General features: G+C 33.1%; 1 protein-coding gene across 6 annotated transcripts in view; it reads right to left on the reverse strand.

The window, feature by feature from the left end:
* The window catches only part of nolo (ADAMTS-like no long nerve cord), a 241,059-nt gene that overhangs the window by 52,427 nt on the left and 173,669 nt on the right, over positions 1-14,963 (reverse strand). For all 6 annotated transcript variants that reach the window (XM_015334210.2, XM_015334199.2, XM_015334215.2 and 3 more), the window contains 2 exons: positions 6,535-6,587; positions 3,845-3,944 (listed from right to left, as the gene is read on the reverse strand). In XM_015334210.2, the coding sequence (XP_015189696.2) occupies positions 3,845-3,944; positions 6,535-6,587 (153 nt within the window). The remainder of the gene's footprint in view (positions 1-3,844; positions 3,945-6,534; positions 6,588-14,963) is intronic.

The following is a 14,963-nucleotide window of genomic DNA, read 5'->3' on the forward strand; positions in this document are numbered from 1 at the left end:
TTTTTCTTTTACCCCGAAAAGAAAAAAAAGAGTTAAAAATCACTCGAGTCTCGAATTTCTATGTTAAAAATTTATTTTTAAAACTTGATATATAATACAAGAAGTACGAGTAAAAGCAAAAAGAAAAAAATATAATTCATGTAACTTAAATTCCAGTGGCACTGTACAACGTTTTGTATACAATGAGTAAGAAAGCAAGAATACAAAAAAAAAAAATAAAATTAAAAAATAAATAAATAGACCGGACGAATTTTCGTCTCCAAGTAGACGCGTTAATGAACTTTTTTTTCTTCCATTCCTACAAACGAAAAGAGTGGTAGGAAGGTAGGTTGGTAGTAACAAAAAAAGAAAAGAAAGAAATAAATAAAAGCAAAAAATGAAAAAAAAAATGTGCGAAACGAATAGCCGAGAATTGGTTTGTGAGAGAGGCGTGTCGCAACTTCGCGATTATTCTTCGTTTATAACGAGCTGACAATTTACAATCCCTTTGTCCGCGAATACGTGAGTGGAGAGTAACACTGTAAAGCTTTGCACATGTTGAAGAAAAGAAGAAAAGGACAGACAGGCAGGTAGTCAGATAGACAGACACAAAGATAGACAGAGAAAGAGAGAGAGAAAAAGAGAAAGAGTGAGGAAAGTGAGAGAAAGGGGTAGGCTAGAAGGGTGAGGATGATTTAGGCAAGAATGAGAAGCAAGGACGAAGATATAGTTAAAAGGGGGAAGGGTAGGAATGAGGGTGATAGGACGTAGAGCGGGAACATCCGCTATACAATGAACATAAATCCCTTCCAGTTGGATTTTAACGTTAAATTTATCGTTCTATGGTTAAATTATTGTCCACTGTAGCACGTACCCAAAGGACCATCTTTCGTAAAGAGTACTGTGTACACGGAAACCGGTATACGTGTGTGTACATAGTATGTAAATATCTATATGATATCTATTACTTCGATAAATATTACCATAGGGTAAACATTTTTATATTTTTTTTTTGCTAGATTATAATTTGGAAATAATTGTATATCTGTGTTTATGCATTTTCTTATATTTTGTATTTTCTTTTTTCTTTTAATGACGTTAAGTAATCTGTTATTACTTTATTGTTAAGAAATTATCGTTAAGAAATTAGTGATTTTTTTTAATAGAGTAAATAATTGTTATATTAAATTAATTATAAAATAAATCTATTTTTCAATTTGTGGACTTACTCCACAGTTACATTTATAAGCATATATATGTATATATAATGAATGTACATAGAGAGGGGTTAGAGTTAGGGGTTGAAAGGGAAAGATCGATAAACCGATACACGTGTCTTCGAGCTTCTGTAAATCAAGAAAGCGTTAAGAAGTTTGAGATTTCTTTTTGCTCGATTGCCCTTCTCCTTGAGTTTGCTTTGTTGAGATACGTCAAGGGTAGGAGGATAGAAATAGAAGAGAAAATGTTGCCTCGTAGTCTGGACAATAAATCAAATTGATCGGATGTGAGACTAAGAAATAAGAGGAAAAAAGAGAAAAAGATTTTAGAGAAAAAGAGAGAGAAAAACGTTAGCAAGACTCGTAAACTATTTGAATAGTGGTGACGTGTTGTTTACGAAAAGTCCCGTTGAGTTTTAACTGATCGTTCGTTGATTAGATTGGATATGATATCATATCAAAATTATTTTAAAATTCTAATGAGTAAAATACTGTAAGAAAAAGAAAAAGAAAAGAAGAAAAATGATCCTTTTGATTAGAACAACATTAAAAAATCAATCTCAATAACTTTAATTGTTAGTTAACCCCCTGTTTGATAAATTTCCCTCCTTTAAAAGAGAAATAATTTTCTTGTTTCTATTTCCACATAAATGAGTAAGCCACAAAACAAGTTAGATATTGTTAAAAGCTATCAAATGCAAATTCGAGATAAAACAGATGCCGTATTTACTCGGATGTTCTACTTATCCGGGTTTCTCTCCTTTTCAGCAGATCGAATTGTTCCATATTCGGTATTATGAGAACGCGGATCGAGACAATGCGATATTGCTGGAGTTCTATTCGAAAACGAATGGAAACGTATTTGAGGGATGGTAGTAACTACCCCTACTACCATCATCACTGCAGTAGATATATATCGAGTTGGCAAAGATATCAATGAGAGACGTTCGCCCTCGGCGTACCATCACAACGTGGCTTTCGATCCCTTTTACTAGGGTTGAAGTTTGTAACCCTACTACTAGGGTGACGATGGCACTGACATAATGGCGATATTATACTGGTATTGGTAATAGTACCTAGTTTCTAGTAGTCCTAGTGACGCTGATGGTGATGGTAATGCTGGTGGTGGGTTGTGCGGGTACGAATGCGGATGCTGCTAGTTCGGTCTTTTCTCATCCCAAAAAGTCTCTGTCCTAGATACGAATGTGGGTCAGGTCGAGCGGCGGGCGCATCTCGATGTTAGCCTCGGTTATGCTCGACTATCCGCAGAGCAGAGCGTCTGTGTATTTCCACGAGCTTGCATCGTCGAGCACGTTCCTGCATGCAAGCATGCATGCATGACTCTCTTTCTATCTCTCTCTCTTTTTTTTTTGCGTCCACCTCCGTCTTCTCAATCCTCTATACTCACAACCCTTTACCCCAAACCTATTTTCTTCCATTCTCTAACCCTATCGTCAAACATACGTCATAATCAAAGCACGAAAGTATAAATCGACCGACTAGCTAACCTGCTTACGAACGAATGAACTTTACACATCAATGACGACGAACTTTGTTTGTTTTTCTATCAAACTTCTATGACATATTAAATTATTCGATAGATCGTTATATTATGTACGTGTGCGCATAATGTTTGTTCATGTCAGAGTTAAAGGTGATTAATTTCCGTTATTTCTTATCAAAACTAGGTATATATTGTTCTATTTTATAGAATACGACACGTATTTTCTCCTGGTGTGCCCATTTCAGTGAAGGAAATCCGTTCTAATGCTAATTTCTATCTGTAGAGAAAGAGAAAGAGAAACATTAGTAACAAGAACAATCGACGATGCTAAAATGGTCTTTGTAAAGAGAAAAGAAACCAAGTGTTATGTCTCTTTCTCTCTTTCTCTCTCTCTTTCTATCTCTCACTCTCTATCTTTCTTCGTTTTTATTTCTCGAACGAATAGAATTGAGGCCACGGTGGCGTATCGTCGTGGAAACGACGAACAGAACTTGGAAAGTTGCGAGTTAAATGACAGAGTTAACTTCGTTTCGTTGTTTGCACGAACCACGAATTTCCTGCTCTCGTTGTTGCTACTGGTGCTGGTGCTGGTGCTGCTGCTGGCGGTGCTGGTTTTACTGGTGTTGATATTGGTGTTGGTGTTAGTGTTAGTGTTAGTGGTGGTGATGGTGGTGGTGGTGGTTCGCCTTCTCTCGATCGTTAGAACCATCGCTCGTGTGTCCCGATGCATATGTTTCACCGAAGTGAGAATTGTTTCGTCAGTCTGTTACTCTTCCCCTGATAATTCAATTGCTTCGTGGATTCCCTCACGGTTGTTATACATTTATGTATATAGAAATATAGTTATAACAACAGTAATAATAATAACACTGACGATAAAAACACAACAACAACAATAATAACAACAACAACACTAGAAAGCCGTGATTCGGTTAAACCTCAATCTTGTGTTTCCGGATTTATGTATTCTTGCATAAATAAATAATATTTCATTTCAATTTTTATTCCTGAAGTTCATTTGTCAGATTCTCTTTCGGATATTTATTAAATATTTCGATATCTTTTCTTTCTTTTTCCTGTTCTTATGAAAAGCATACGAAATGTAAATATGCACATATGCGTGTGCAAAAGAGGGGTGTGTTACCTGAGAATTGCAGACTTTGTATTTGGTACTCCAAGGTCTTCCCTTGCAAGGTTTCCGCCTACATCTTCGTTGCTGCTTCGATATTCCACCACCGCAACTTCTAAATAAAATAAATTAATATGATTAGAATGAAATTTACATAGGTTTTGTATATTTGTTTTTTTAATAAATATTCTAATACAGTTTACATTATGAAATAAAGTTTGACGTTAACAAATTAATAATATGTTCTGTTTGTAATAATATTTTTGTTATAATAAAATTATACGATATTTATTTATTGAGAAAAAAAAATAAAAATTAAGAAGCACGTTTTAAAACAAAATAATTGCGAGAAAAATCCATGTGTAAGAAAAAATAAATGGTACCGCTGGCCAAGAGAAAAAAAATTTACAGTAAACAAACAAAAAAGAAAGAAAGAAGAAATAATAAGACGACTAAACCCCAAGAACCAGAGTAACTACAAAAGATGGCAATGGCGTAAACGTCATAGATCATACGCAATAAGTTACAGTTTTTTTTCCTTTCTTTTTTCTTTTACTTTTCCAGTCGGTCGAACAGGACTCGTGAACAACTTGTAAGCATCATAAATTACTAACTCTCGCGGTTTACGCCAATCCCGTCGAGTTAACTGAAAAACAAACAGGAGATTTGTGCGAGACGTGGTGGTGGGTTGGGTGGTTGTAAAAGGTTGTGTGAACGGGGGCAAGCGGGACGTGGGGGCAGGAAGGAAGAGAGTGGGTAACTTGGCAATTCCTCTCTCACAGCCAAAATGAGTTCCGAAACGTTTAACATTCCTGTGGGGTATCGTCGAAGCTTGTTCGTTCATGAGAACGTTCCTTGCCTTGGAAAAAACGTGAGATTAGGTCACGCGGATAAAGAATGTCTATAAGAGAGAAAATGCAAGGAGAGAGAGGCAGAAAGAGGGAGAGAGAAAGAGAGATGTGTGCATCGTTGGTTAATAAAGTGGTGCGACCTTTCGTTGTAACGATCGATGAATGAAAGTTCATCTTTCTCACCTGTGTCTGTACATATTAGTGTGTTCGTGTGTATGTATGTGTGTGTGTTAATGTGTTAGTGTGTGACGTCGATCTAACGATTTCTGATAGGTGTATTCATATGAGCGTTAGTTCTTTTCATGCTTCTTCGATCGTTAAATAAAAGTAAACTCAATAATCTGATATAATATATACGGTGAAGTATTTAAAAACAGGCCACCCTAATAGCACGATTGCTATTATTAGTAGTAGGAAAAAAAAACATGTCGGGTCAAAGTTATCTCTTATTTTAAGATTGACGTAATAACACGTTAATAATTTTGTTTTGCAAGATTGATACACGTTAAGCATATCAACTTTTTTTTTTTTTTTAATAAAATGCAAAATTGACATACAAATTTAGAATTATTATTACGAATTGTTATTCATTTTACGAATACTATTCTATGGTAATATTATAATAATACCTATGCATTCGAACATGTTTTATTATTAGATTTTCGAAAAGTGAGTATTATATTTGGTTTATAGTTTCATGTCCGGACGACGATCCAAAGTTGAAATTGAAAATAAACGTGGAAAGTTTTAATACTTGTTCGTGAATATTTTGCTTAAGAGAGTATGCTATATATGAGCCAATATGCTTTCCAAGCATTTATACATGTATATGTATATGCATATGCAACCGTATAGTTTGTTGAATCTAATTCTGTGACGGTTTGAGGAAAAACAGGGAATGTAGGATCTGTCCTGTCTGTTTTCGAGTTTCAAACTATGATCACCGAGCGTTAAGATTATTTTTAGCATTTCGATTCAATATCGATATCGATCGATTGCTACCGTACGTTCTACTATCCCTGATAATAATCTTTTTTACATGGAACGTTGGAAAAAAAACAAAGAAAACAAAAACATAGAAAAATGAAATAGGATGAAAAAAAACCCACGTTCAATCCCACGTACCCAACTATACGCACTACGGTACGTATATTTACGTTTAGTTCACGTTATCAACGACATTTTCGACAGATCCTATATACTGATTGCTACTTCAGTATGAAAACGCAAAAATACATAGGTATATATATATATACCATAGGAATATATAAAACATCAACGTAGTGCATAAAATTTCGACTGGGTTTTAATCGACATTTAATTTTCTTTTTTGTTTCTATTTATTTCAAAAAAAAAAAAAGAACAAAACAATTGAAATACACGAAATCTATGCAAAGTATAAAAGTCAACAAAGAGAAAAAGAAAGAAAGTATGTATGCATTTGTGTGTGTGTCTCGTCGTTATTCGGTTTGTAAGAATAATTTTGGAATTAATTATTAGAAAATGACGAAGCGCGAAGATACAGCAGTTTCGAAATACGTTCGGGTCACGAAAGTTCCGATCTGTCAGACGATAATCTTTACACCTTGATAAAGTACCGGATGTAATATCAGAAGAAGCGGTAGTTAAGCATGCGAGAATTTTACTTTATCAAATTTCGAATCGTATCTATGGATGTGCTTACGTAACCTTTCCTTAAAGTAATTTTATTTTTACCTAATAAACTTCCAATTTTTTTTATACTTTTATTCTTTTTCTTTATTCTTTGGTTATTTTTTTTTTATTTCAACTATACGATAGAGAGAAGAACACGATGCAAAAGTAGAAATGATTATTGATCGTTTATTGACTTACTTGGAACACTGTGACCACTTCGACCAGGGCGACCATTCTCCCCACGTAATTTTCTGTAACAGGAAATAGAAGAACAAAGAATAAATTTATAATTCGTCAAGAAACGACACTCTATCAGATATTTTCAATTCTTGAGATTTTATAAATGATGGATGAAATGATCTTACATATTACATGATATTTTTATTTCAATTATTTTAAAATATATTTGTTGTATACCATTTGTCAAAAATATTCATACTTAAGAACAAATGAACAAATGTATAAACGTTTGAATCTTAGAAATGAACTTTTACTCGTGTATCGAATTTTTTATATCTAAACTTAGAAAATTATTTTTACATAAATAATACTTTTAATAAAATTGGAACAAAATACGATGTCAATGACACAATTATTTGAACGAGTAAAATTTTTTGCGAAAAATATTAAAATATAGATTAAAAAACAATAAGTCTATTAAAAAAGTAACAAGTCGAATAATACATACTTTTTTCTTCTTCTTCTTCTTCTTTTTTTATTATTATTATTATTATTATTATTATTATTATTATTATTATTATTATTATTATTATTATTATTATTATTATTATTATTATTATTACTATTATTATTATTATTATTATTATTATTATTATTATTATTATTATTATTATTTTTATCAGTGCGCTATCTCTTCACAGGGAGAAAACAAAGGGACTAAAAGAAGAAAAAAGAAAAAGGAAGATAGAGTGATCGAGAATGAAAGGAGAAAAAGAAACCGGATGAAGGGGAGGGGAAGGGGGTAGGGGGTTGAGGAAAAGAGTGCGTTACAGGCAGCTAACAGCCACCGGCACTTTCCATGAACTTCCCCGTTAAATTTATTTCCGAGGTGCTCCTTCCTGCTCTTCGGTCCTATTCCTTCGTTTCTTTTCCATCCACACTAACCCGCTTTCTACCCTTCTCTCTTCCTCTCCTACATTTTCTCTATCTATTTTTCTCGCTTTTTCTCTTACTTTCTCTGTCTTTTACTTTCCTTCATTCTTTCTTTCTTTCTCGCTCTTTCTAGCCGGGGGTTTTTTGTCCGCGTGTGCTTTTCAACGCGAGAATGCGGGATTACAACCAAGAAGATGGATAGGAACGAGAGGAAGATAGAAAGAAAAAGAGAGAAGAGTCAGAAAGCTTTTAACGTGATTCCGCAGCTCACCGCATTCTGATGCTGCTCGATGAATAATTCCTGAGACTAACGCGGCCAACGATAGTCATAGAAAATGATTGGCGCATCGATTTTAAGAATAACGACTGGTTCTATGCTCAACTGTGCTATATCCTTTTCTATTATATGTGACTAATGGTAATAGTAAGGACAATATTGTAAGATAAGTCGTGTTAAAAATATTATAACTACATATATTAATCGAATTCAAGCTTTGTTGAATGTTCATTCACCTATTGACACTTTATAAATACTTATTCCTACCGTTAGTGTAGCATGTATATAGCAATTATATATATGTCTTCTTCTTCTAATATATAAAATTTTCGTGTCACAGTGTTAGTAGCCAAACTCCTCCGAAACGACTTGACCGATTTTATGAAATTTTGTGTGTATATTCGGTAGGTCTGAGAATAGGACGTAAACTATTTTTCATACCACTAAGTGATAAAGGTGGTCCACTCCAAAATTTTTTTTTTATTTTTTGGACAAACTTTTTTATTTTTATTTTTTTATGATTTGGCATTAAAAAATACATACAACCCTAAATTTTCACCCTTCTACCACCAATTTTTTAATAGCGATATTAGTACTTTAATAATTTTTAACCCTTGGTGGTCGATAACTGATTAATTATCATTTGATTAGCTATCCCCGCCAGGCGGACGCACAAAATAAAATAAAAAAAGAAAAAAAGTGTTTGGTGTTTTGTTATTTTTATAGGCCGTCATCGTTCAAAGCGCTCCATTCCTCTTTCAGTCATAGACCACATCCCCACACACTTACAATAAGTTACATCTTTTTTATTTGACTACCAAAATATTCACTAGAAATAATTTATATGGCAAAACAACGTTTGCCGGGTCAGCTAGTATATATATATATATATATATATATATTCATATAGAATAAGATTTTAGTAAATTGGAGTTTTAGTAATTATATTACCATGTTTAAGATTTAGTAATTTCGAGCAATTTATTTTTATAATTTTATAATTTTATATAATTTATAATTTTTATAATTTTACTTTTTTTACCGAATTTTTTTTTTTAACAATAGAAAGCACATATTCTAAAAATTATTACAGGAGGCGTTCATTTGACCGATCATAGTACGTTTAATGTTAAATTATAAATTCTAAAACTTTTTATCTTATAAAATTGTTATATTTTTAATTTTTTTTTATGAGATTAATTTTTTAATACAAAATAAAACATATCAAATAGACAAAAGGGGACTCGATTTATTTAAGAATTATAAGTCTCATTCGTTTATTAGTTTCATTCTATAATTGGAAATACGTCAAAGAGTAAAAGTATCAAAATCAAAAATATTTTTAATTTCTCTTTCTCTTTTTTGCTCATGTGATCAAGACAAAAGCAAAATCAAAAGAAAAAAAAAAACAAAAAAGAAATGAAGCAAAAAGTGGTAGTATATAACGAATAGCTATTTGAAATAGATACGACCTATACTTTTTCTATTGTATGGCATATATAGTTACCCGTTCGTATACACGCGTATCTCTTCATCGATGGCAAATTGACATAGGTGGACCAACGAAAAGCTTCCAAAAGAGACCCCGCAATGCGGTGTTTTGGTGTCTGCACTCCCTATTTTCTCTCTCTCTCTCTTCTTTTTACTTTCTCTTTCTCTATAGATACACATATATACCTACATATGTCGATATGCTAGAACATTGTCGATATGCAAGTTTTTCTACGGGCCATTTTGTGTTTCCATTCTCTTTCGTACTACCCTTTACTTTATTCCCCTTATTTCTTTTTCTTTCTTTTACACTTATTTTTTAAACAACTTTCTACCGAGAGTTTTGGATTACCCGTCAATTTAACGTCGAACACAATTTTTGTTTCTCTTATTCAAAACACAGGTTCAAAAAAAATTGTATAAGTTCTTTATGTTGTAATTAGACTCTAATAATTTTCTTCGATGATAACATCGTCCTGAATATTTGGAATAAAAAATAAAATCAATCGCTATTATGGAATCATAAATTTTAATAAAAAAAATAAAAAATAAATTGAGAAGTCGTATTTCGAAAATGAAAAAAAAATAAAAATAAAAATCACCAATCGATAGGAAAATAAAGAGAACAAAAAAATAGAAATTCCTAAATCTGTCCTGTGTATACATGCGTGTTTATATATACACATATATATATATATATATATATATATATATATATATATATATATATATATATATGTGTGTATGTGTGTGTGTGTGTGTGTGTGTGTGTGTGTATGTTGTGTGTGAATGTGAATGTAAGAGTGAAAGAGAAAGAGAGTTGCGTTGACATCCGGAGTGGCGTCTCTCGGAAATTGGCAAAGAAATGTTGGCTCAATGAAGAGAGAGAAGGGGTTGGATATAGAGGAGGAGGAGATGGGTGGTTGGGTAGGTGGTTTTGGAGTAGGGGAAGATAGTACGAGAGTAGTAAAAGAAGTAAGAGAGTTATCCGACACTATCGGCGATCTCTCATTCCGCAATGCGGCTTTTCGTCGCGTCCTATATAGTCACGACTAGTAGTGAGTGAGTGGGCCTTTAGATACTTGTGTTTCGTGCTATCCCTATCTCTCTCTTTCTCTCTTTCTAACATTTTAATAATCATTTAATTTATTTATTTTAATAAAATAAATAAAAAAAAGAACAAAATAAGTCATCGAAATTTTTGTTCTTGGACTTGAAGCTCCTCGTTCATCCTTTTACAGAAGATATAAATATAAATAAAAATTTGTATAAGCACTTGATTTATTTTTCAAATATCTATCTTTCTTTAACTCGTTAATAATTGATTAGTAAAATAAAAACAAATAATAAATTATTACGCTAAGAATCGCAATATATTATTTGGTACTTGCGATTTTCTAAAATTGATAAATATTTGATTTATTCGCATAATATCTATTTTTCTCTAACACTCTTTCTAACTTCTTAATAGTCGATTAGTAGAAAAAATAAATAAGGAAAAAGAAATTCTCGCAAAAAAGGGTGGTTTAAACAAAATTCCTACGAACTATACTTTCAACTTATAACGATATCACACATTTTCCAATATATATATAGAATTGTAGTAGAATGTCCAGTACACGTGCGAAAAAAAAATAGAGAAAGAAAGAGAGAAAGAAAGAAAGAAAAAATAGATTGAATACGAACACGAGACTACTTAAAGGCACACATATAGGCACACATACTTAAAAGCATACATATACACATATACACAAGTATAGAAATCCATACTTAAAGGGTTGGAGAAATCTTCTAAAGTACAAGTATATATATATATATATATATATATATATATATATATAAGTAAAATCGAGATGTATGTGTGTGAGAGAGAGAGAGTAACGGGCCAGCTATTCCCAATTCCCACCCAATCTAAAATCAATCTTAGTTCGTTCTCTTAGACGGCACACGAAAGTGGGATTGCAAGTTGTGGGGATGATGTGAGAGAGAAATAGGAAGGGATGAATGGGAGAAAGAGAACGAGAGAGAGAATAAGAGCACGTAGTAGGAGGTGATTCGGTGGCCCGATCACTTTTAAGCGGCCTTACGAGTCTGCATTATTCAAACTTCAGCGAAGCGCCTTCGACGGTTCTCTCACCTTCTCTCTCTCTCTTTCTCTTTTTCTTCGTTTCAAGCTTTCTCTCTCATTCTATTGAAGGGTGAGACTCTTGGAACGCTCCTTTCATGCTTCTTCTCACTAATTCTCGAGCCTTCCCACTCTCGAATGTCTTCGAGAACGAAGAAGTCGAGGTCTTTCCAATTGAGGGGTGAGAAAAGTGTGGTGGTTTGGGGGTTTTCACGAAATCGAGCGAATCGGGGTTGCCGATGCGTGTCAATCATCCTCTCTCTCTCTCTCTCATCCTTTTCATCTAATTCTCCTTCTCTCCTCCTTACTTTCTATCTTTCTTTCTTACTTTCTTTCATTCCTTTCTCTTTCTTTTCTCTAACTTCGAAACATTGGATAATGAACGTGTCTCGCTGCATTCTTAAGAGCAATTTCGCGTTACTCGAGAAACACGATGGATGAGGATTAAAGAAAGAGAGGAAATAAAGAGAGAAAGGGAAGTTTCAGGTACCGAAACGATAGAAAAATCATGGAACCGTAATACTATTCGATATACGCTTTACTATAATTGCCAAAGACTCGGAGGATTTTCCACCAGAGATTTTGTTTTCTTTTTTTGTCCCCCCTTCTAATTTCCCTTTCTCTTCATGGGTTTTTTTAAATCCGGACTATGACTATTCCAAATTACTAACCATTCCCCCTTTCGTTTACCGGATGCGAATGATTTTAATCGTTCTCGTCGTGAAACTGAAGTAACATTTATCTGATCTCCTTTTTTCTCTTCCTTTTTTTTTTATCTATCTTTCTCACAGATGACGATAAACGAGCATCGAGGCAGATTAAAGGGAGCACGTAATAGGATTAGAAAGACACAGAGAGGGAGAGAGAGAGAGAGAGAGAAAGTGAGAGAATGAAAGGGGTAGGGAGAAGGGGGAAAGTTAGGAGGTCTCGAGCGACGGGATAAGAAATAAGCTGTGGAAATAAATCTTTTGGAATTTCACTTGGAATCTCTGAAACGTCTGGGCCATTCGACGAAGGGCGTTATTTGATAACACTAATATAACTTCAAGACCCTTTTTTCTTCCATTTTTTCTTTTTTTCTCTTTCTCTCTCTTTTTCTATTTTATTATATATTTTTGTGTATTTTTCTTTTTCCTTTTTTTTAATTTTTGATCTGAACCCATTCCGAACAATACTCATCCTCATCCCTCCCCACACCATCATCAACTTTAACACAGAAAGCCAATCGTCAGTAAAGATTTCTTTTTCTCTCTCTCTCTCTCATTTTTTTCTTACGTTTTTTTTTATTTCTTTCTTAAGAGATGCAAATTAAAAACGGGCAAAGCTCTCGAGAAGACAGAGAGAGAGAGAGAGAGAGAGAAATAAGAACGCGCCTTTCGTAGATAATAACTTCCTTAAAGGAACTTCCTTCTTTATCGAGTCGGCTCGGCATACAATTACTTTTAATCGTCGACCCCGAATCGGATTTCGAAAATCCCGCCTTTGTTATCCTAAATTAACGACCACCATTGTAGCACGATTATAAATTACAAAAAAAATATACATTATTTCTTTCCCTTTCAATCGTTCTTTTTTTCGGTTGGTTCGTTCTATCGATGTAAATATACAAAGTTTAAATTTGAAAAAGATAATCATCGATAATAATATACACACCCCCATAAGCTTACTCATTGCCTTACGATTTTTCAAACGAGACATAATTGATGATGATATGTCAAAGAAAATACCAGAAATATTTTATTCATAAAAATTAAGGTGCATACACTTGTATAAAATATTTCTCATTTTCTTTCTAACGATTGTATCAAGTTTATTAAAATACGGAAAAGGATAATAATCGATTAAGCCTACCAACTCTCCTATCATAAGCCTACTCTTTACGGTGTATTAATTCTTCAAACGACACAAAAGATGACGATCTGTCAAAGAAGAAGAAAAAAAAAAATAAAGTAACACCACTGGACTGAAAGATAATCGGAATTTAAAACGCGATCCTTGAACATTTGCATTATTCAAACGTTTTTCCCTTTACCCTTCTATCCTTCCTTCTTTTCTTTCACCACATACAACCCATACTTACCACTACACAACCATAAGATTCTTTTATTCTTGTGTTTTTGTGTGCCCATGTCAATTTGTTTCCCTTCTACGATTCCTTCATTCGATGTTGAATCCTCCCTCCCTTCTCCTTTCACAATCCTAAACTTACCCCCATACCACATTCTCTATCCTTATTTTCAAACCTCTGCCCTTTTTTCTTCTATAGTTTGGACAACCGAAATGTTGGCACCACGTTCGAGTGCCAGGAAAAGGAACATTAGACTCCCAAATTATTGACAGCGACAGTCGAAGGTGAGAAATCGTCTACCCCTAAAACCCCCACCCGAAACCCTCACACCTCGTTTTTTCTATCTTAGTTTTATTTTAACGTTGCTAATGGAAACCCTTGGACCGGTATACTCTGAAATGGTTTGAAGATACCGATCTTAGACAAGACTATGTGCCACCCTCTTTCTTTCTTTCTTTTTTTCTCTTTCTGTCTCGACGATGTCTGGTTTAACGCATTTCAAATGATCATCTTTCCAGACTTGTTTTTTTCTTTTTTTTTGTGTGGAAAATCTTAGATCTAAAATAACACTTCGTTCACTTCGTTTAAATATCACGTTCTTGTTTTACTTCTTCGATATGATTATTTTATCGAGCTGTCTCTTACTTTCTTTAGAAAACGACCTGGGTGAATGATAAATTACTTCTTTGGAGAAATTATCATAAAATTTGTATTAACATCGAAGTTAGTACAATAACTTATATATATATATATATTTTTTTTTTCTATTTTGTAATAAAAAATAAAATAATTACGTATCTTATTTACTCGAGCGAGTATTTTTTGTAAAAAGAAATTTTTAACATAAACGAAAATATTTTGTTGAATATATATAAATAACAGGTGCACGAGTCGTGTCAAATATTACTTTCGAGTTACGATTGTTTATTTTAATGCAAATACTTATTAACTAATTGATAATATTATTAACTAAACATAATAACATAAATTTCATCTAGATTAAAATTGAACTTACCATAACTTTATCCATTTTATAATACAATGAAAATGATTATTTTTAATCGAACTTAAATTTCATTCGCCCATACCCAATTTTACCTTCAACGAAAGAAATTTCCTACTGACACGATAAAAAGGTATAATGTTGAAAAAGAAAACAAGGTGGGGTGGAAAGGGAGGCATGAGGAAACACAAAATAAGAAAGGGGGTATTAAAAGGGAAAGATTAAGAAAAGAAAATGTAAAAAAAAAAAGAAGAAAAAGAAAAAGTATCGTTTGCTTTTATCGACGAGTTTCTTTCAAAGACCGCCACTGGGAAGACAATACCGGAAGAACTCGTTATTGTAGCTTTAATAAAGGGTACTAAAAGTAGGGCGATTCGCGGAACTGCATAAATTATAGCTCTATGTAACTTCTGATGAGAGGACTTGTGTGTCCATTTCCCTTCTTCGTTTATCTTTTTCTCTTTCGTTTTTATATTTTTTTTTTCTTTAAAACCTTTTCTTTCCTTCTTACATTCTCTCTTTCTCTTTCTCATTTACATTTTCTTTTTCT

Source organism: Polistes dominula, unplaced genomic scaffold, assembly GCF_049000335.1.
Source record: "Polistes dominula isolate Pdom_NZ unplaced genomic scaffold, Pdom_raw_medaka contig_31, whole genome shotgun sequence".
In the NCBI taxonomy this organism is placed as follows: Eukaryota; Metazoa; Arthropoda; class Insecta; order Hymenoptera; family Vespidae; genus Polistes; species Polistes dominula.